The sequence below is a fragment of the Phaenicophaeus curvirostris genome, chromosome 17, assembly GCF_032191515.1.
Source record: "Phaenicophaeus curvirostris isolate KB17595 chromosome 17, BPBGC_Pcur_1.0, whole genome shotgun sequence".
Classification (NCBI taxonomy): Eukaryota; Metazoa; Chordata; class Aves; order Cuculiformes; family Cuculidae; genus Phaenicophaeus; species Phaenicophaeus curvirostris.
In genome coordinates, this window is record NC_091408.1 from 5,627,716 (window position 1) to 5,649,101 (window position 21,386).

At 55.1% G+C, this 21,386-nt stretch overlaps 2 protein-coding genes across 2 annotated transcripts; one reads left to right on the forward strand and one right to left on the reverse strand.

The window, feature by feature from the left end:
• Positions 1-96: 96 nt before the first annotated feature.
• On the reverse strand, positions 97-2,710 carry UQCR10 (ubiquinol-cytochrome c reductase, complex III subunit X). Its single transcript, XM_069870716.1, has 2 exons — positions 2,538-2,710; positions 97-368 (listed from the first exon to the last, which is right to left on the reverse strand). The coding sequence occupies exons 1-2, from the start codon at positions 2,676-2,678 to the stop codon at positions 321-323; spliced, it is 189 nt and encodes a 62-aa protein (XP_069726817.1). The 5' UTR covers positions 2,679-2,710; the 3' UTR covers positions 97-320.
• A 4,840-nt stretch (positions 2,711-7,550) lies between these two features.
• ZMAT5 (zinc finger matrin-type 5) lies at positions 7,551-19,502 on the forward strand. Its single transcript, XM_069870920.1, has 5 exons — positions 7,551-7,791; positions 9,333-9,395; positions 9,595-9,675; positions 15,917-16,028; positions 19,252-19,502. The coding sequence occupies exons 1-5, from the start codon at positions 7,665-7,667 to the stop codon at positions 19,379-19,381; spliced, it is 513 nt and encodes a 170-aa protein (XP_069727021.1). The 5' UTR covers positions 7,551-7,664; the 3' UTR covers positions 19,382-19,502.
• The last annotated feature ends 1,884 nt before the right edge of the window (positions 19,503-21,386 follow it).

Genomic DNA, 21,386 nt, shown 5'->3' on the forward strand with positions numbered 1-21,386 from the left:
ATATGGATACTGAGGTGCAGGGCCCTGCTTAAGCATATCCCACAGAAGGAGAATGTGCACACAGGGCAGAGGATAAGTCAGGGACCACACATGAGACACAGACCATGAATCGTTTATTTTAACCCTGCGAGTTTCTGTGCAGCAGCAGAACTCCCGGAGTCCGTCTAGGTGTGCGTCACATCAGTAGGGGGCTGATACAGTCTGGCTCGGAGTTGTTCCATCAGGAATCCATTCCCATTTTGACACAGTAGTTTCAGGAGGCCAAACCCTTCTCTGGGGCATCTCCTGCCACCCCAGGCTGGGTCCTGCTGCTGAGCACTTCATTCCTCGCTCTGCTCATACTTGTGCTTGATGTGTTTCCACAGCTTCTGTAGGCAAAATAAACAAATGCCAGGGGATCCTTAGCCAGCATTCCTGGGATAAAGGTTCACTTTAAAGAGCAACTTATCATGAAACCTGTATATGCAGAGGCAGAAGAGGAAAGAGCTGGTACAAAACCAGCCTGAGTACCAGCAGGTATAGGGAGAGAGTGGGCACTGCCATCCTGGACTTCCTGGCTGTGCCAGGGCACGCTCTGCTCCCAGCAGCATCCATCCCATGTGGAAGCTGCAGGAGAAGCCGTGAGATGCAGTGAAGAAGCCACCATGGGGGCATGAAGCTGCCTGCTGCTGTGGAACAGTCTCCTCCAAGTGTTTCACCTGGCCCTGAAACCCTTCCCTGGGGGCTTAGCAGGATCAGCACCCACAGATGCTGCTGTGTATCTGCAACCCGCCCCTGGAGGGGGCAGCAGATGGAATCTTATGCCCACAGGGGCTTTTAAACCAGGCAGGTAGAAACTGCAGCCAACCTGCATTCCCTCTGCTCCTCCTCAGTGAGCCAGAGATCATCCGAGAATTCCAGTCACTCTGACTGGAGGGGGCATTTCTGCTCCTGGAGATGCAGGATGCGCAGTGGAATCCCAGGCACTGAAATCTGCTGGCACAGTCTGGATAGAGAATCACTGCACAAGGGCAAGGCACATGCCAAGCTTTGCTGTAGACAGCGCTTTAGGTTTCCAAATTTCCTCAATAATTGCATTTCCCAGCCTTGCTTGAGGAAGCATTAGCAGATAGAAAATTAATACTACATTTAAAGATAGAGTTAAGCGCAAAGCTGAAGCTCAGATCCAATTTATGCCAGCTTTTAGCTAATGACCGTTGGTAACAGGAGGTGGCTGGGGCTGCATCTCTGAGGCTCTCCCAGCCCCAGGGGATCCATGGGATTGCTCCTCTGCTGCTTTCATGGCCTGGCTTGGAGGCCAAAGTGCAGACATGGTGCTGCCAGGGAAGACACAGAGCAGCCCTTCCCAGCAGCAGAGCCATGAAATCATGGAAGCCCCGTCCCTGGAGGTGTTCAAGGTCAGGCTGGATGGGGCTTGGAGCAACCTGATCCAGTGGGAGGTGTCCCTGCCCATGGCAGCAGGGTGGAACTGGATGGGCTTTGAGGTCCCTTCCAACCCAAACCATTCCATGATTCTAGGATGAACTAGCTATCCTGGGAAGCTGCACTCTGGGTGCTGCAAGAGGCCCAAGGCACACCAGCACTGCTGGACAGGGAAGTGGAGCGCTGTGCGGGAGATGGGAATGTGCACTTGGTGCAAGATAGAAATGACAGCACCTCGCCTCCTCTCGGGACACACGCTGCTTTGCCTCATCCCGCCCAGGAAGGCTCTGTCCCGTCCAAGTGACACCACGTCAAGGCTGTTATCACCCCTTCACTCTGCTCCGAGATACACAGCGGATGAGTCCCATAGCCTCTATTGCTTCGGCCAGGAATCATAGAATAATCAGGTTGGAAGAGACCCACTGGATCATCGAGTCCAACCATTCCTATCAAGCACTAAACCATCCCCCTTAGCACCTCATCCACCTGTCCCTTAAACACCTCCAGGGAAGGCGACTCAACCACCTCCCTGGGCAGCCTGTTCCAGTTCCCAATGACCCTTTCTGTGAAGAATTTTTTCCTAATGTCCAGACGGCAGCCTCGCTGTCCCACAAAGCACTGCATGTTCGGCACCTGCTCCTGCTGCCATGAGTGGATCCTGGCAGCGCTGCGGCCCCGGGGAGCGCACAGAAGCCTTGACCCACCGCACAATCCGACACCCCACCAGCTCCAACACCTTCTCCCAGGGTTCTGCAGCCAGGGAAGCCCAGGAACACCCTTATGACTGAGTGTCACGGCACCAGCAACGCCCCCACGGAGCAGCGGCGTCCCTGGGAACCCAGGACGGTGATTCAGGTGGGGGAAAGCCTGCTGCACCGAGGGACCGGGCGGCCGGGGCCGGCGCAGGGAGCAGGGCAGGGCGGCCGGGGGCTGCCTCGGGAGCGGGACAGGGGAACAGAGCGGCAGGGGGAAGCCTCGGGAGCAGGGTAGCGGGGCAAGGCGGCCGGGGGCGGCCTCGGGAGCCGGGCGGGGCGGGCCCAGCCGGGGCCTCGCTGACCTTCAGGCCCGGGCCTACCCCCAGGGCGGCCTCTCCTCACGCCGCCGCCCGCCCTTACCCCCTGGTTGAGGCGATCGAAGATGGCGTCGGCGCCCTGGTCGAAGGCGCGCTCGAAGAGGACGGCGCCCAGGACGATGGTGAGGGCGAAGGTGGAGGTGCGGCGGAACAGCCCGCGGTACGCCTGCTGCAGCAGCGCCATCTTGGCCGCCCGCTCTGCGCATGCGCCGCCGCGCGGGGGACGATGGGAGATGTAGGCGGCTCCCGCCGCGGGGCGTTCTGGGAGGTGTAGGCAAGCGGCGCGGCGGTTACTTCTTTTGCGCTCAGGGAGACGTCGGCGCCCGAGGGCCGCTTGGCGCGGAGCGTTCTGGGAGTTGTAGGCGCGGCCTAGTCCCGGGCCAGCGGGAGGTGAGCGGCGAGGGGAAACGGAGGCTCCGTGTGGGCAGCGCGGCTGCTCGGGGCCCCGGCGCGGTTCCTGGGCCTCGGGGGCCGGGGGTGGGGGGGCAAGGGGTCGCTGTCCCTGCGGGGTCGTTGTGCCGGGTTTGGGGACTGAGCCTCTGGCGCACCCTGAGCCCTCGGTCCCGGCTGCGGGGCCGCTCGGGAGGGTCAGAGCTGGGGTGGAGAAGGGAAGGCTGGGGGAGAGCTTAGGGCAGCTTCCAGCGTTTGAAAGGGGCTGCGGGGAAGCTGGGGAGGGGCTCTGGATCAGGGAGGGCAGGGATAGGACAAGGAGGAACGATTTGGAGCCGAAAGAGGGGAGATTGAGATGAGATCTTAGGCAGAAATGTTTTGCTGTGAGGGTGGGGAGGCCCTGGCCCAGGTTGCCCAGAGCAGTGGTGGCTGCCCCAGCCCTGGAGATGTTGAAGGCCAGGTGGGATGGGGCTTGGAGCAACCTGATCCAGTGGGAGGTGTCCCTGCCCAGGCAGAGGTTTGGACAAGTATGGGCTTTGAGGTCCCTTCCAGCCCAAACCATTCTTCACAAGGAGGTTGTGGAGAGGAGGGAGCTGGCCTCTTCTCCCAAGGGACAGGGGACAGGACGAGAGGGAATGGCCTCAAGCTCCGCCAGGGGAGGTTCAGGCTGAACATTAGGAAAAAATTTTTCACAGAAAGAGTCATTGGGCACTGGCAGAGGCTGCCCAGGGAGGGGGTTGAGTCACCTTTCCTGGAGGTGTTTAAGGGACAAGTGGACGAGGCACTGAGGGACATGGTTTAGTGACTGATGGGAATGGTTGGACTCGATGATCCGTTGGGTCTTTTCCAACCTGGTGGTTCTATGATTCCATGATCCCAAATCAAGGCAGTACCTCCAGCTTTACTCCACATGTACTGGAAATCAGGATCTATCCTTCTGTCACTGTGAAGGTGCCAGCAGACCCTGCCGGCAATCCACGTGTTCCCGTAGAGAGATGAGCCCATTTAAATTGGCAGCCAAATATCATAAGCCTGACACTTGGAGTTAATTAACTTTGCATCTGCCTGGCTGTGTAAAGGGGCTGAAACGGCCCCGGGCCTGGGCTGAGAGAGAGCAGGGAATTGAGGTCAGGGCCCAGCAGCAATTCTCTGGGTTCGGCATGGAGAAACGCAGCCACAGCCAGACGAAAACAAGTCTGCCGCGTGCCCGTTTCTGGGTCACCTTCATTCCTCTGTCTGCAACTCGGGGAAATCAGGGAGAAGAGCCCTGGGGAGCCCTAAATAAAATCTGTGGCTGGTAGAGCGCAACGTGGAGCAGTTTGGCAGCAGCTCCAAGAAGGAAAATGTAGGATGGTGCACGTGGGATCTTGCCTGGAGTTTTACCAAGCACCTCAGCTTTATGAGGGAAACACCTTTGAGGTGCTGGGAACACGCAATTTCTTCTAAAACATTGCTCCAAGAGGCTTACAGTGAGGGATTTTATTGCTAATACTTTTAAGCATCGGGATATGAGACAAAGCCCTGGGGTGGTTCTGTTTGGGTTTCTGCAGGAAGACTTTAAAGCTGGTGCAGAGCCTTTCTAAATCCGCTTACAGCTGCCTGTGGGTCTCAGGGTCCCTTCCCTGGAATTCAGCTGTGAATGAGGGTCTGGAAGTGTTGAGAGGAAATGTCCAAGCTGCGGCTGTTCTTTATAAAGCAGCCACGTTTACTGTGTTTCATAATGAGTAGGATGGTTTTAATTAGAAAACATCTCTGTTTTCAACTGAATAATGCTCTTTGTTTACTGTTTGAGCCGTTTGGGAGAAGGGAAATAGGTTACCCAGCTTCTATTCCCAGGTACTGGTTGAGCGCAGAGCGCTGCGATCGCGGATACTGCAGAGAGTTGTCGGAGTCCAGCCAAGATAATCCCTGCTATTGAATTCTTAAAAAGATGGAACGAAGTGCTCAGTGTAATCTTTGGAGGGGGCGATCTCTGGGACTATCTGATGCTCCTCTAATTGTTTTTATTACTCTGTTCATCCCCTGCAATGGGAATTGCTCAGGGAATTTGGGAGCCGGCACCTCTGGGGTTTGGGATCTGGCCGCCTGCAGGCTGTAGGAGCTTTCTACCCTTCTTGTTGGGGAGGGAGGGGGAAGGAGCTTCTGCAATTATTGCTGTCGGGGTGATGAAAGGCAAAGTTTGAAATGTGATTTCAAAGGCTGGCTGCTGCTGGGCTTCTGCAGGCAGAATTCCCAGAGAGATCTGGGGGAATTTGTGTGGGACCACTGCAGAATCTCATTTGTTTTCCCCACTCGCAGCAGCCGCTTCTGCAGAGATGGAGAGCAGGAGCCAGCAGCTGAAGGGGGAAGCTTTTATGTTACCAGGAACTTTGAGAGACTGGGGTGTAAGATGCAGAAAGGGGGCGGGGGGGGGACACACTCAATGCTTAAAAGCTTCAGCAGAGCTGCCAGCAGGCCAGATGCTGAGGGTGAGAGCTTTACCTCTGCATTCCAGCGGCCCCACCACAGTGCAGGGAAGCTGGCTGCAAAACTCTGGGATGATCTAGTGGATCTTCCTAGCAGAAGAGCAGCAGAGGGGTCTGGACAAACTGGCAAGCTGGGCAATTACCAACTGCATGGAGCTGAACAAGGGCAAGTGCTGGGTTTTGCACCCAAGACACAGCACCCTGGGTGTCCACACAGCCTGGAGAGCGAGAGGCTGGAGAGCAGCCCTGGGGAAAGGGATCTGAGGGTTCTGGCAGCCAAAAGAGGCAGCTGTGTCCTGGGGTGCATCGAGCACGGCATCACCAGCTGGGCGAGGGAGGGGATTGTCCCGCTCCGCTCCACACTGGGGCGGCCCTACCTTGAGCACTGGGGAAGTTCTGGGGCAGATCTGGGGCCACAGGATAAAAAGGATCTAAAAGTGCTGGAGAGTGTCCAGAGGAGGGCACAGAGTTGGGGAGGGATTTAGGGGGGAAGCGTATGAGGAGCAGCTGAAGTCACTGGGTCTGTTCAGCCTGGAGAAGAGGAGACTGAGGGGAGACCTCATTGTGCTCTGCAGCTTCTTCACACGGGAGGAGGAGGAGCAGCAGGTGCTGAGCTCTTCTCTCTGGTGACCAATGACGGGCCCGAGGGAACTGCCGGAACATGCCAGGGGAGGGTTAGCTTGGACATTAGGAGAAGGTTCTTCCCCCAGAGAGTGGTGGAGCACTGGAACAGCTCCCAGGGAAGCAGTCACAGTGTCAAGCCTGACAATATTGCAGAAGCCTTTGACCAATGCCCTCAGCCCCACAGTGTGAATGTTGGGGTTGTCCTGTGCAGGGACAGGAACTGGACCCCGTGCTCCTTGTGGGTCCCTTCCAACTCAGGACATTCTATGAGTCTATGATTCTAGTGAAGGACAAGGGAAAATTATGGCTTAATGTCCATTAAGCAGCGCTGGGGTTTGGTTTTCTGGGCTGGATTAAGGGAGTTTCAGACCCACAGCCCTACCTGGCTGTGTTACAGTGTTCAAGCAGGAGCTGGATCCGATGTGTTTGTGGTTTCCAACCGCACCAGGGAGGAGTGGGTGGCTGATCAGCACCACCTCACAAAGGTGTTTCAGCAGGAGAGCAGGGAAGGGACCTTAAACCAAAGGGACTTCAAGGTCTGTTGAGTTTCTGAGCATTTTATCTTCACTGTGGAGGTTTGCAAGGTGATGGGGGAGGTGATGTTTTAACTCATGGTGTAAGGCCTGAGTGACTTCCAGGGATCTGATAGTGAAGCAGCAGTTCTCAGGAAGTGGGGAGGAAAGGAGTTTGGTGCCGTTGGTGCCAGGCTGGCTGGCAGGAGGCTTGGCAGAGCTGCCTCAGCTCGGCGTGCTCCTCTCTAAGGAATTGCCTGTTGTGGTGGCTCTTCCCACTAATTCTGAGGAATCGTTAGGGAGGCTGTGATGGATTCTGGCCCTGGTTTATTTATAAAATCTTTATTCCTTGCGCTGGTCTCTGTGCCATTTTTTAAACACATTTGGCTGTCAAGTTGTCAAAAACTGGAGAATTGCTTTTGGAGCTTATCTCCCGGTCCATCCATCTTGGCATTTATCAGGCACCTGTGTGTCACTTCAGGGAGAGCTCTCGGCTCCTCAGGTTGTCTGTTCCCCCCAGCTGGGGCCACCGACAGGGACAGGGCTGCATGTACCCCAAAACCCTGTCTGCCCTGCCAGAGTCTGGGCTGTTCCAGCCCCAGCACTAATGAGAAGGACCCGCATTCCATCCTGTTGCTGCTCAAGATTCCACAGCTAGAATCCATACTACAAATACCTGTGGGATAATCCTCACTCCCCAGAATGGCCCAGAAAGCCGACTGTGTCCTGACCTGCATCTAAAGCAGTAGGACCAGCAGGGCAAAGGAGGGGATTCTGCCCTTCTGCTCTGCTCTGGTGAGACCTTGTCCAGTTCTGGAGTCCTCAGCACAGGAAGGACGTGGGGCTGTTGGAGCGAGTCCAGAGGAGGCCACGGAGATGTGGTCTGTGTGCTCTGAGCCCCAGCACATTCCAGGAAGGAGGATTCTTTTAGTAAAGCTTCTGTTGTTTTGGGTAACCGAGGTGAGAAATGGAGATCCAAGGCTGCTGTATCATGTGTATCGCCTCTGATGGACAGGAATATATACTGCTGGGTCTCACCTCTTTCTCTGTCTGCTAACCCTAAATGATTTGAGTTCCTCTTCTTCGGAAGCAGGCACTGTAAATCTTGAATCCTCCGTCCCCAGGGCAGGCATGGCAGGGTGCCGAGGATCCGTCTGATGCTGCTGTGTCACGGGAGAGATGGGGAAGCGATACTTCTGCGACTACTGCGACAGGTCCTTCCAAGACAACCTGCACAACAGGAAGAAACACCTCAACGGAGTGCAGCACCTCAGGGCTAAGAGGCTCTGGTATGACTTATTCCGAGGTGGGTGCAGCCAGACATCTGCCTTCCCTTTCTGGGACTGGGGAGGTATTGGGAAAGGGGGGACGTAAAATAAATCAGCAGTGATGGGTTGTGTGCAGATTGTCTGTGCCAGTGAATTATGGGCTTGGTACTGATGCTGTCGAGCAATCTCTGAGGCAAAACCCTTGTGTCTGGATGTGGGAAAGGGGAACTATAACTGTCAGCATGGACTTGAATGAGGTGGAAGAGATAGGGAGGTTTCTGGGAAGAGGAGTTGCAGATAAAGCTCTCTTGGCATCACGGGTAAATCTGAGACAAGACGTGAGAGAGCAAAATGAGTTATGGTCTGAAGGTGAGTTCAAGGCCTTCTGCAAACTGTAGTTGGTGTCTGGTGTGCAAGGAACAGGAAAATAAGGGTGTGGATGTGTGCAGAGGGAGAAGATGGTCTGGCAGAGATTTCTCTGTGCTGAGTGGGGGTGTAGGTGCTGAGGGTGGCTCTGGGACAGGCTGGGGATGCGCCTGCGGCACTGGAGATCCCAGAAGAGTGAGAGAGCTGGGGAAGCAGCTCAAAGCACAGTGTGCTCACACCTGCCTTAGCTAAGTGGAGGAGGAGGGGTAGAGCAGGCCTGTGTATTTTGGCAGTAGCAGAGGCTTAGTTTGGGTAAAACTGGTAGTGATACCATTGTCTGTGTGTTCCTCTGCTTCCTTCTGCTTCCTGGGGGTTGGAAGTTAACAGGCTGTGTGCCTCCTGGGAACAGCCCGCGGAGCTCTGGGCGGCTCCACTCTCAGCTTCACCGTGCGTGGAAGGTGGAAGGATTCTCTGGAACGGCCGAGTCAGGAGGACCTCAGCCCCTGCCCAGTTCTAGCTGAGTCAGTGATAGAGGGGCAGGTTACCTAGCTCTGTCCTTCTCAACAGGCTGCAATCCCTGATTTCCCTCTGACTGATAAAATTCCTCATCCCGTCCCTGGTCAGGGGGTTTCTCTACTCTCATCTCCAGACTCTGTGGCCTGGCATTAGTGCATATTCTTCCAGGATCTATGGAAGCTGCTATACCTTAAGGGCTCATTTTCCCCAGGCCATCGTGGGGAAGGGAAGGACCTCAGTGGTGTCCACTGAAGACTTGGCACAGGGCTCTGTCGGCCCTCGCACAGAACTGTTCTGAGAGCTCTATGAGTCTGCCTCCTCTTCCCTGCTGCACAGATGTGCTGCAGAGTCCTTGCTCTTCTGTCACGCTTCTTTTCCCTCGCTGTCGTGGGGAGAAAGCGTGAAGCAGAGAGTGAAGAAGGCGATATTTGCAAGGCAGGGAAAGGCTGAAGCCAGAGGTGCAGACTGAGACTGTTAACTGTCAGTTTGTCTGTGGCTTAAGGTCCTGGTTGTCGTGTCAGACGGCTTTCCCATCAGGCAGCTGACCTGTTTGGGACTGTGATGTTCTATGATTCTGTGAGTTGGACTCAATGATCCTTCTGGGTCCTTTCCAACTTGAGAGATTCCACAATATGATGGGTTATGGCTGTGCCTGAGATCTTGACCCTTCTCTGTGTTTGACTTCTGTCTCCCGTAGATGCTGCTGCTATCCTGCAAGAGGAGCAAACCAAGAAACCCTGTCGGAAGTTTCTGCAAACAGGTGAGTTCTTCTGAAATGGAAACAACTGCTAGAGCTCTTGCAGCTCCTTCTGGAGAGCTCAGGTGTGCGTGTCTGTCCTGGAGGGCTGGGGGCTGCATGTCCAGTGTGCAGTTGTGATGGATCTTGGCTTCACATGTACATTTGCAAGGGAAGACCTTGTGTGTGCAGCCCCCAATGGAGCTCGTGGCTTTCCTTCCAGGACAATGTGATTTTGGGTCCAACTGCCGCTTTTCCCACATGACGGAGCAGGACCTGGAGAAGCTGAGTGCGCAGGTGCAAGGTGAGTCCTCGAACAAGAAAACATCCGGGGCTCTCGGAGGAGGGGGAGTTGCTGCCAAGGGGCATGCGAAGGGTCATGCAGTGAGAGCCTGCAGTCCCGTGGTATATGTACACAGCAAGCTGAGCATGGGTTCCTGCTGCCTGCCTTGTGCCATGCGAGCTTGCAGCGTGGCCATACACGCTGCGGTTTCTCACATGCTTTCTGCTCTTGTTTTGCTGGCACCGACACAAGCCTAGTGTTGAGCAATGCTGTTGCCACTTAGCAGCAAGTGTCTGAAGCAGAGAGTGGGCTTTCTGTGCCCTCAGGCTGTGATGGGTCAGGGAATAAAAGCTGTGAGCAGCAGAGGGCACTGGTACATCACTTCCCCTTAAATTTATGGCTTTCCCCCCACCACCCTGCTGCTGCTTTCCCTCTTGGGAAGACCTTCTGTCAGCTGGGTTACCCTGAGAAGGGACTAGGGGATCCTGAATTCAGAAGTGATCCCTTTTCCCATGGGTCTGTGTGGAACTGAAGTTTGGGCAGAGGAGAAATGGCAACTGAGAGTCTCTGTGAGTCTCCAGAGGTCTTCTGAACTTTCCATTCTGGAAACACCACCTCCTTCCCCTAAAAGAGGTGACAGCTCTGCTTTCCCTATAGGATTCATTAGTTTGGTGGGGAGCGAAAATGTGAGTGAGGTGTTGGAGAGAACATATGGATCCATTGGAGATTGTCCAGACCCAGCCCTGCCTTGCTCAGAGCAGGATAAATGAGAACAGGCTGCTCAGGACCATGTCTGGTTGTGTTTTGAGTATCTCCAAGGCTGGAGGCTTTACAGCCACTGTGGGCAACCTACTGTTTGGCCACGTTTCCAATTAAAAGGTGGGGGTTTTTACTATTTAAATGGAATTCCCTGTGTTTTGGGTTGTGCTCATGATTTTGAGCCTTTGCTGGACTCCTTCCAGTACATCCCTGTGTCTGTGGTGCTGGGGAGCCCAGCACTGGCCACAGCACCAGGCCACGGCCTCACCGGTGTGGAGCAGAGAGGAAGGATCGCTTCCTCGACTTGCTGGCAACACTCTTCCTAACGCAGCCCAACTTTGGAGCGGATTTGCCCACACTGCTAGCTGAAGCCAACTGTTATTTTGCCAATAGTCTGGAAAAATCAGGCTCAAGTGTTGAAAGCATGTGTGTACACGTATGCAAATGTATGAAATGTGGGGGGTGCGTTGGGGTAGAGCCCCCCTCGTGGCCTCTGTGGGGTTGGATTTGGGGAGGCAGGGCTCTGGTGAAGCCGGGGGAGCCAGAGGAAGGCAGGCACTCCAGAGCTATTCCAGTCCTTGCCGTTGCTGAGTCAGTCTGCCAGTCCCCAGGGCGACTGTGAATCAATCGCTGAACAACGCTGGCAGTCAATAAATCCCATGGAGCGCTCCAGCCAGTCCTTCTCGGAGAAGGATGCTCCTCATCCCCGCTGCCAGCCCCGAGCCTCTCCCCGAGCCTCTTCTGCTGCGGGGTTTTACTGCTGGGCTCCCAAGAGGTGGCTGGAATGTCAGCCTATTTGCAGGAACCTGTAGCGTTTCTAGTCATTGAAGGTTGTTTATTGCCAAGGAAGTGAAAGCTCTGGAGCAGAGCGGAGCTGCAGGGAAGGCTGGCAGACTGCTCTGCGCTTGGGCAGCTTTCTTTGCCAATTACACTTGTTATTGAGTATTGACTTCTGTCAAACGGGTCAGGTGTAAGTGGAGAGTTGGCCAGTGAGAGAGCTGGTTCCCGGGGGATTACTTGGAAGCCTTGCATTTGTATTACCAAGTCAAACATTTAATCAAACAATTAGGCTTTAAGGAGCGATGGCCTGGCAGTGGCAGGGTGCCCCGTCCTTGGCTGCGCTGCTCCTACATGGGTGCCTGGTTGAGTTAAATCCCGCTCACTCCTCTTGTGGTGTTGCTCCCTGGAAATCTCACGTGAGCCAAGCGAGCAGGCCGAGTACACGGACCTCTTAATCTGATCAACTGAGCCCACAGAGCTTGGAGGGATTTGTGAGAGAGAACTGCTCAGCAGGACGTGGTAGAGAAGAGATGGAGCCCATAACATGGAAGACTGGATGGAAGGAAGAACTGCAAAAGCCAAGCCACCTTTAGATGTGTCCTGAGGACATTTCACCACTCCATAGGCTCCTGAAGCATCTCTTTCTCACGGTGAGGCTTAAGGCAGAGCTCAAGGCAAGCTCGTGTGATGGCAGGTTGCATTCATCACCCAGAGACTTGATCCTCGGGGCACGTCCATCAGCAGTGTCCCGTTGGGATATGCATTATCCCCCAGTGTTCCTGTGCTGTGGGGCATCGCAGCCACTGCCAGAGGGATGATACAGGGTAGAGCAGGGGTCGGAATCAGGCTGACTCGCGCTGCAGTGTCCTCTGAGATTTTCTGTTTGAACCTGCAGCACCTGGGAGATTTCAACAGACTTGCAGCCAGGGGTGGTTGGGAATTTGAGATGAGCTGAGAGCCTGGAAGCTCCAGAGCTCTCTCAGCTCTGCAGAGCCTTGTGTGACTGAGCTGGAGATGGCCACGCTCGGCCTCTGTTGGGGTAGGAGCGGCAGTCTCTTGGTGGTTCCACAGTGCTGCTTAATTCCGCTCTCCTCAGCTCCAGCACGTGGGTGTAGAAGCAGAGGAGCTGTCAGGCTGTGTTGAGCCCATGTCTCCCCTTATTCAGGGGCAGATGCTTCAGGAAAAAGTGTGAAGACATTCTGTAGTAGGTGGGGTAGCCCACTAACCCATGTTCAGGGGCGGGATCACATCCTAAACCACAGCAAAGCGCTCTGGAGTTGTTTTTGACACTGCTAAGCCATGATGGCAATTCTTTGTGGTGTAAATATGAGACACGTGCCTGGTTCCCTGTTAAGTGATGGTGTTGGTAGTTCTGTGTCCCTGAGCTCCCCTTGCTAACGATGCAGTTTTATTACAGCCAAAGGAAACATTGCCTTGTTCTTAACATTTTGGCCTTTCTAGTGTGGGGGATTCACCCTGGTGTTTGTGTTCCTCTTGTGGGTTCAGCAGGAAAGTTTCTGGATGATTCGCTGTTCTATAACAGCTCGGAGTGTGTCCTAGTTTGGCTCTGGCATTTCTGCACCCTGCAGAATACACTCATCAAGAAGCAACAGTTTCCACCTTCAGCAGGGAAGGAGGTATATTCCCAGCTGTTCCCGCATCAAAGCATTAGGCTGCTGCATCTGCTGCATCATTCATCAGCCAGACACTTCCAGGCTGTCATTTTAAGTACAGTCATGTCAGGAGAAGTCACTGTCAAATTGCCATCTCCTTGCTTTAAGTTATTGGCTCCCTGCTAATCTGTGTCACTTCTGCTGGTGGCATCGACACGACCCAGGCTCTCTGGTGAGCTCCAGCTAGTGGAGCTGCAAGGGGAGAGGAGGGTGGCTGAGTGTCTGCAATATAGCCGTGTGGTTTGGAAGGATTTGAGTGGTCCTGCTGGCGTGGCTGCAGTCAACCAGTTCAACTTAGCGATGGGCAGGAGCGCTCTCGCCACTTCTTGGCTGCGGGGTGGTAATTTCTTAAGCTGCTCATATTTCAGGGCCTCACAAACCTCATCTCTCGACCGCAGTCAGCCACTGTTCCTGTGCTCTGGAAGAGTTCAGGCTGCCACTTTTTCCTGCCCGGGGAGGGAGCTGAAGGATTATCTGCAAATCTCTCTGCTGATGACCTGCTCGGTGCTGGTGGTTGTGTCTCACATGCAGTGGTGCCTTGTTCAGGAAGAAAACTCACGCTAAAAGTTAGGTGGAGGGAGAAGATAGATCTGGACTCCCACTTTGGCATCATTAGAGAGGCACTTGATGACTACAGATGCTCTTTTAATTGGCTGTAATTAGCCTTTGAAGCGAATGCCCCAGTGAGAAGAAGGGGGAAGCATCTTTGCACCTGTCTTGCTGCTGCCGTCTGGCTGGCTGTGTGATCGTGTGTGAGGAGTAAGGGCTAGTAACTGCATTTCCCAGTTACCTCTTGGAACATCTGTGGACAGCCAGGGAGTATTTCCAGTCTCAGGGTGGTTTTGGTGGTCCTTGGATGGTCCACGTGTGCTTCAGTAGAAGAGCAGACAAGCGATTTACAGCTACAGAGCCGGGGAAGGGTCTGGAACACAAGTCTTGTGAGGAGCAGTGAGGGACCTGGGGCTGCTTAGTTGGCTGTGAAGAGACTTCATTGCTCTCTGTAGCAGCTGGATAGGAGATGCTGTGGCAGTTTTCAGTCTCTTCTGTGTTGGAACATGGAGTGGGATGAGAAGGAAACTTCAGTGGTAGACAGAGGAGAGAGATATCTCTCAGTGATTTGATTTCCTTGCCTTATGGAAGCCTCTCACAACCACTGCTTGTCCCATTGCTGAGGTGGGATGTGTCCCGGCACTCACTGGATGGTGAAACCTGGAAGAAAGGAAAATGAGGTGGCTGTGTCAACATTACTGAGGAAGCCTAATCTGGAAATTGAATTCAGATATCATAGAATCATGGAGTCATAGAATCATTAAGATTGGAAAAGACCTCTCAGCTCATCCAGTCCAATTGTCAGCCCAACCCCACTGTGCCTGCTAATCCATGTCCTCAAGTGCTACATCTACACATTTTTGAAACCCCTCTGTATCCCAAGTTTGAGCAGCACCTGGCTAACCAGACCGAGCTGCTTCCTTCACTGGTGCCTTCACCTGCTGGGGCTCTGCTCCTTGGGAACTGCTGCAGGAGACTCCAACAGTCCTTTCTCCAGCCGTATCCTTATCAGCGGGTTGCAGAGCAGCACCTCGATGTCAGCACCACGGCAGGCTGTCTTTGTGGTGGCAGTGAGTCCATCACCACCCCTTCCAGCAGCAGCAGCAGAAAAGGCTGGATGACAAATTATCCATCTCCGTCTGCTCATTGTGTAGCACATTTCTGCCATCCTTATTAATATTCAACAGGCAGATGAATAATTGGTTGCCACCACTAGGATGAAGTGATCCTTCACTCTGCCCAAGCAATACTAATTTCACACCCTGTCTGGAAACGTATAATATTTTCCTTAAACGCGTGACATATGGCAGGTCAGTGCGGATCAGGTTCCTGGGGGGCACGGCTGCAGGTGGCTGGGCTGATTGCTAAATGGGATCAGGATTCTCCCAGAGCATTTGGCCCCGGAGGGTTTGCTGCATGGGGCGAAGGGGAATGACACAGAGCTGCCTCGACTTCCTTTTCATTAACATCAGGGTTTGTTTTTCAGAGTATCGCATTCCCTTTTCTGTTAGGTGGGAACTTTCCACTAGGCTGGAGATGAAATAGCTCAGAGCATCTCCTCGGCGTGTCAGGAGGAGGACTGTGTTGTTCATGGCCAGGACTCATGCTAGACCCTGATCTCAATTGGCATCCCTTCCTGCTTCGGCACTGGTGCCGAGGGAAACTGGGGAGCTTTACTAATTGAGCTGCTGTGGGAGGGACTGGCGAGTGCTGGGCTGCCCCTCTGGCTCTGTTCCACTCTGCCTGGAGTGGACAGGGCTACAGGATGGGGGGCCTGCCAGCATCTGCCCCTTGCAGCCCACCGGGATGACAAAGGGTTTAAAGGCTCAAAATCACCCCAAGCTGTCTTGCCTCTTGGTAGGCAGCAGAGGTTTCCTGCTGGCACTGCCTCGCTTATTCCTAACTTGGATGAGAAAACTCAGGAGCTTGTTCCCCTCTCTTCCAGTGCTGTGCCCTGCGCTGGTTTTGTACCTCAACCCTGCAGGGCTGGGTGACCGCGTCCCGCCCTGCTGCGCAGGGGCTGGGGATGCATCACACAGCGTGCGCCTTAAGCAGACCTGACAGCCCTTTCAGACTCTTGCGGCCTGCCAAGTCTGCATCGATCCGGACAGACGTCCCTGTCACTCGCACCTAACTGGGCAGAGGTGGCAGAGTCCCTCCTCTCAGTTGGGGGACGCGTCTTTGGAAACAGCTCAGGGCCAGCAGCGGCTGTTTCAGGTGAGGAAGGGGACGCTCTGCCCCTGGGGGAGATGTCAAACTTCCCTCAGCGAATGCTCCAACTGCCACTGCGCTCGCTGGTTTGGTTCTTGTTGCCGGCTCTGTCTGGCTGGAGCTGTCACCAGCAAGGAAGCCAAGCGTCAGATGGCAGGAGGAGGAGGGGCTGCCACAGGCAAACTGCAAACTCTCCACCATGAGAAACTCTGCAGGGTAATGAGCAGTGGGTTTAATGGAGTGAAAGGACAGCAGTGAGAGTGTTTGATGGCCCTGTCTCTCTCAACCAGGGGAACAGAGACTGAAGGAGCTGCAGCAGGAGGGAGTGGACATCCCGCCTGGCACGATTGAGGACTGGTTGGAGAAGAGAGCAAAGAGACTGAGTGTGGCTCAGAGTAACAGGTACTGGTGGCTGGGGAGTGTCCATGGGAGGGCTGGTTGCTGCTGGCCCCCCACTGCTGAGGGGAATCCCACAGGGCAGGGGTGAGTGAGGCAGGAGAAAGCCCAGGTGGTCAGAGGTTTCTGCTCGATGGGGCCTCCTGAGCTGGTGTTTAACACTCAGCCTGTCGGTGCCGTGCTCCTGCTCTTGGCACGTGCTACAGGCATGCATACGGATCCATCCTTGTGTGCCTGCATCAGAGGTGGGACAAGGGGGAACAGTTTTAAGCTGAAAGAGGCGATTGAATTGAGATCTTAAGAAGAAATGTTTTCCTGTGAGGGTGGGGAGGCCCTGGCACGGTTTGCCCTGAGAAGTGGTGTCTGCCCCATCCCTGGAGGGGTTCAAGGCCAGGTTGGATGGGACTTGGAGCAACCTGATCTAGTGGGGGTGGAACTGGATGGGCTTTAAGGTCCCTTCCAACCCAAACCATTCCAGGATTCTGTTTCCCCCATGCACAGGGGGCACAAGCCAGGCCCTGTTGCCTGTGGCTGCTTCTCTGGGGAAGGCAGGCAGAGGGGCACTCCTGTGCTCTCTGCAGTGTCCAGGCATGCCTGGAAGGACAGTGCCACCATGGTGCTGAGTGACTAATGCCCACAGTTCAGCAGCAGGAGCCCATTCTCATCTGCTGACAGCTTCCCCATCCTCTGCCGGCCATGTCTGCAACGTCTCTGCCAGTCCCTGCCAGGGAGAGGTGGAATTAGCTCCTCCTCATGGCATTCATTCGGATTCGGGTGCCTGCCGGTGCCTGCTGTTTCCATGCTCACCTGACTGTACCGCAGGCTTAATTGGATGACATTTGGGCAGGAGCCAAATCTCTCTTTTGTTCTTTTTCTGTTTGCTCCTGTCCTCCCTGCGTTTGGTCTGGCAGGATCTTCCTTCTGGTGCTTGTCTGGGCTTGTTGCATTCTCTTCGCTTCATCTATCAGCTTCGCTGCTCTCAGCCTTGCAGTGGGGCTGTAACCTTCCTACTCCCTCAAACTCTTTGCTTGTCCTGCCCCCGAATCCCTTGATTTTGGGGTAGTTCATCTCACCCACAAGAAAGCCATTGCTGAACCCAGAGAACTTCCAGACCTTCAGAACTAGCAGGGTGAGGGAGGGGATTCTGCCCGTCTGCTGTGCTCTGATGAGACCTCATGTGGAGCCCTACATCCACTTCTGAAGTCCTCAGCACAGGAAGGGCGTGGATCTGTTAGAGTCCAGAGGAGGCCACAGAGATGATCCAAGGGCTGGAGCAGCTCCTGTACAAGAACAAGCTGAGAGAGTTGGGGTTGTTCAGCCTGGAAAAGGGAAGGTTGCGAGGAGACCTTAGAGCAGCTTCCAGTACTAAAATGGACTCTAGGAAAGCTGGGGAGGAGCTGTTGATCAGGGATACTGGCTCTGCTGAAGGGCAGCACTTTACTTAAAGGCAGGAGCTTCAGCCCCATGAGTGGATAGTTGCCCTGCTGCCATCCACCCATGCAGCCACTCTCCCAGCCTGGCTGGGCTCAAGGGACCAATCTTCACTTGGAAGCCTCTGCCTGATGTGTGCCTTCAAAGTCACACCGTGCCATCACTTTCTCAAGAGCCAGGGTGGAGTTGGATGGAGTTTGTATAGTTCTTATAGCAGTGGAACTCTGCCAGGGTGCGATTGATATTGAACCTGAAATGGAGTGTGTCTGTGCACGTGAGGGTGTGCTTCTGCCTTAGCTGCTGTGGAGCCCACTTGCTGCTTTCCAGCAGGAGGGGGTGTGGGGTCTCAATGATACTGAGATTCTGTGGGTTTGATGAGCGTGGAAGTGGGAGGAGGAGAAGGATCCCATTAATGTCTTCAGAAAGGAAACATACTTGACCCTTGCTAGACACGGATGAATCCCCAAGGGCCAGCCATTCAGAATGCTCCAGCTGTAGGTAAACCTTTGATAGCACTTGTCTCTTAGGAGGCCCCAGGGAGCTGAGTACCCAGGCAGCATCCTCTATTGATTAGTCCTTCTCACAGAACAGCTCATTAGTTGATAGCTGGACCGTTCCGCCTTGCAGCATGTCTCATCCTGCTCTTTACCCCACCGGGCCGCTGTGGCAGGGGCTCCCCTGCCTGCCTAAGTGATGGGGTTGGGACGGAGCAAAACATATTCCTGCCCAAAAGGGGCTTGGCGTGTGTCCTGGCGGCTGTGGCTCATCCTCGGCTCCTAAGAATCCCCAGCAAGGGGTGAAGCATTAGAGCAAATGACTTTGCTCTGTGCTAGTTGCCTAGAAAACGCTGTGCTCAACTCCAGTACCTGGCTTTCGGCCACCTCGGTGGCCCTGCAGGGAGAGGAGGGTGCTGCGTCTCCAGAGCATTATGTAAAGGAGTTTGATTAGATTTCTGCTGGCGTAACAATTAAAAAGATGCATCAGGAGCGGAGGTAGAGGCCTGAGGAGCTGGAATGCTGTTGTCAGGGCTTGTGCTGAAGAACAAATGAGTTTCCTGTGCTCAGGAATTAATAGAAAAGGTATGTTTCCCTTGAATTTAAACCTGCCCTAGCCAAGAGCTTTCTTCGGCTGGAGGGAAGGGTGTGGTGCTGCTGTCTCTTGCCCTTTTTCAGTCAGGCATGAGGTTTGCAGCTCCCCAACGTGAGGGAGAGACAGGGGACAAAGCGTTGCCCAGGCTGTGAGTTGGCAGAGGAAGCCTGTTCCCTCCACTCAAGGGTTGTTCTGTGAAAACACCCCAGCGTGCTGGCAGCTTCTCTATTTCCGAGGGGTCCTTGTCCTTTGGGAAGTGCACATCTGGCTTGGGATTCAAGCTGCTCGGAAAGCAACATCTGCTAGTTCTGTTTGTTCCTCTCCAGACTCAGTTGTGTGAGGAGCAGGGAGCAGCTGGGGTGGGGGGACGGGGCCCGCTGTGCTCCAAGCTCCATCGGGAGCCGTGGCTGGGGATGCTGCCGCTCTTGGGGGGCTGCGCCACTCTCCTCTCCTTGTCTTGGTGCTCCCACCTTCTTTTTGAGGGGCACGCGCTGCATTAGCAAGCACCGACCACTTGAACAGGCTGGGAGGTGGCCACACAGCACTTCTGCTGTTGGATATCGTTGCTTGTTGGTAGCCAAACCCCACCTCTGCTGGCCCCTTCCCCCTTGGGGGCTAGCAGACGAGGCTTAGCCCTGAAGCAAGGCCTTATAGCCAGGCTGAGCCAGCCCTGTCTCAGCTCTCCCTATCCATCTCCCCACGTCCACAGCGCTCTGCCGGAGAAACCAGTGCCTTTCCAGTACCCTCCAGGCTGGCCACCCCTGCAGGACCTGCCCCCGTCCCTGCAGGCCCCTCCACCCGGAGGGTGGCCCGTGCCCCCCAACCTGCAGTGGGGCTGAGACACGGGGACCCCGCAGAGGTTCTGCTGGAGATGGACTTGTTCCCGCTCTGAGAAAGGGATGGAATTATTTATATCTATAAAAGGATTATATTTATGTCAATAAAACATTCCCCCCATCACAGCCTGTGTGTGTCATGCTATTTCTCACCCCCTGTGAGCTGAGCTTTTCAGACTGCTGTCTCCGTGCCACCGGAGCAGGGATCTGTGTTCTGCAGAGCTCCAGCCCTGCACACAGAGTCTGCTGTCGTCTGGAGGGGACAGTCCCTGTTTCCCAGGCAGGATCCATCCCCTTGGACCACTGCTCTCTGTGCTGTGCCCTGCGCTGCACATTCCCAGGCCAGCGCTGCGGCTGGGCTCTGCACGGCTGATCCTTCCAGGGAAGGAAGCTGCGACCAGGCTTTTAAACTGATATTTAGTATTTCCTCCGGTGTTCATGACTTATGTTTGCTTCTGTTAAACTCAGTGTGTGAAACCGCTCCGGTTCAGGTGCCGCAGCTCCTAATGAAGAGCTCAGGGAGTTCCTGTAAGCCCTCCCTGCTCCCACTGTGCTGAAGGCGAGATGCATGGAAGAAAAAAATGCCCCAAGGTTTCTCCTTCTTCAGGAAAATAAGTAAACGGTGAGTGCCAGTGGGGCAAATGTCTCCATGGAGCACTCCCTGCCATGGGAGCTCGCTGGGTAGGTGTGTGCTGGGTGCTGGAGCTGGGAAGAAGTGAGGAGGGACTCCACAGCCCTCCTGCTCGCTGTGGGGCTGCACTGGAGCTGAGGGGCAGGCGCAGCCGCAGGGGAGCCCAGTCTGCCTGCCTCCAGCTTCTCTGGAGAAGAATATGCAGGTGCTTTTAGGACACAGCTTCGGTCTGGCCAAACCAGGGTCTGCCGCAGCGCGTTTACAGAGAAAAGGGCGGGATGAACAAGGCCCTTGGCTTTCTCAAGAAGGTGGGTGGGTGCTTGGCTTCACGGCAGAGCTGCCAGGCACACGGGGTCCCAGCCAGCAGCGTCCTGGGAGAGCGGCTCTCCGGCAGTGGGTCTGTCCAGAAGGGCTGCACCCGCTGCCAGTGCATTCCAGGTTTGGCCGTGCCTGGTGGTGGCAGGTCCAGATTCATGAAGAACGCAGGAAGGAGCCAGCTGCCTTTGGCCAAACGTCCCCTGTGTGACAGCAGTGCTCGGCTGGCTGGACAGGGCAGAGCTCCCATCACAGCGTGGGAGCCAACAGCCCGAGCACGCCCCATCGGAGCTTTCAGCCAAGCCAAAGGGTGTTTTTATCCTTCCTGGCGTGGCTGTGGTTACTTTGTTGAACCTGGAGAGTGGGAGCTCAGCAGCTGCGACGTCAGCCCTGGGTCGCATCCTCACCTCCCCGTGTGGCACCTATGGGGGGGCAAATCAGCGTCCCTGGGAGGAAGGGGACCCTGCCCTGGGTACTGAGGTTACACGGCTGCCAGAGACCATATCAGGGTAAAACCAAACCCCAGAGGGGCTGTGGGATGCTCTGAGCTGCTGGGCTCTGCTCTCAGCCATCAGGGGAACATCTTTGGCTCCTCTTCCCATCCCACTTTTCTGTACAACCCCAGGGCCCTTCATGGCACTGGGAGGGAGCCCTGGGGAGCTGTAGGGGGGCTCATGGCCATCACCCCCACTGCTCCCCTGACTTCTAAGGGTGACAAACGGCTCCAGGGCGAGTCTGATGAGTGACAGTGGTGGCAGCCAGGCCACATATACGGGCGCCTTCCTAATGTGGCCACGGCTACCGGCAGAGGCAAATCAAAGAATGAGCATTCCCATCTCTCCTGCGGGCGTTTTGAGGAGGGTGTTAAAGCGTGTGCTGGATGTCTCACAACTGGCTGTCAAAACAGCCTCGCCGGTTTGGAGACTCACCAGCCTCCAGGTCCCATCCCTGCTCCCTGTGCTCCGGTCCAGGTGAGTTTTGGAGCATCCCTGCGAGGGCGGTGGGTATGGGAGGTGTTGCTTTACCAACATTCACAACCTCAAGGTTCCAAAACCGCTCCTC

Bases quoted from the DNA above. Each gene is read 5' to 3' on its own strand.
- UQCR10 (XM_069870716.1), bottom strand. From the start codon at position 2,678: ATGGCGCTGCTGCAGCAGGCGTACCGCGGGCTGTTCCGCCGCACCTCC. The intron at 369-2,537 runs GTAAGGGCGGGC...TTTTGCCTACAG, and splicing joins TCGATCGCCTCAACCAGGGG to AAGCTGTGGAAACACATCAA.
- ZMAT5 (XM_069870920.1), top strand. From the start codon at position 7,665: ATGGGGAAGCGATACTTCTGCGACTACTGCGACAGGTCCTTCCAAGAC. The intron at 9,396-9,594 runs GTGAGTTCTTCT...CTTTCCTTCCAG, and splicing joins TCGGAAGTTTCTGCAAACAG to GACAATGTGATTTTGGGTCC. The intron at 16,029-19,251 runs GTACTGGTGGCT...CCACGTCCACAG, and splicing joins AGTGTGGCTCAGAGTAACAG to CGCTCTGCCGGAGAAACCAG.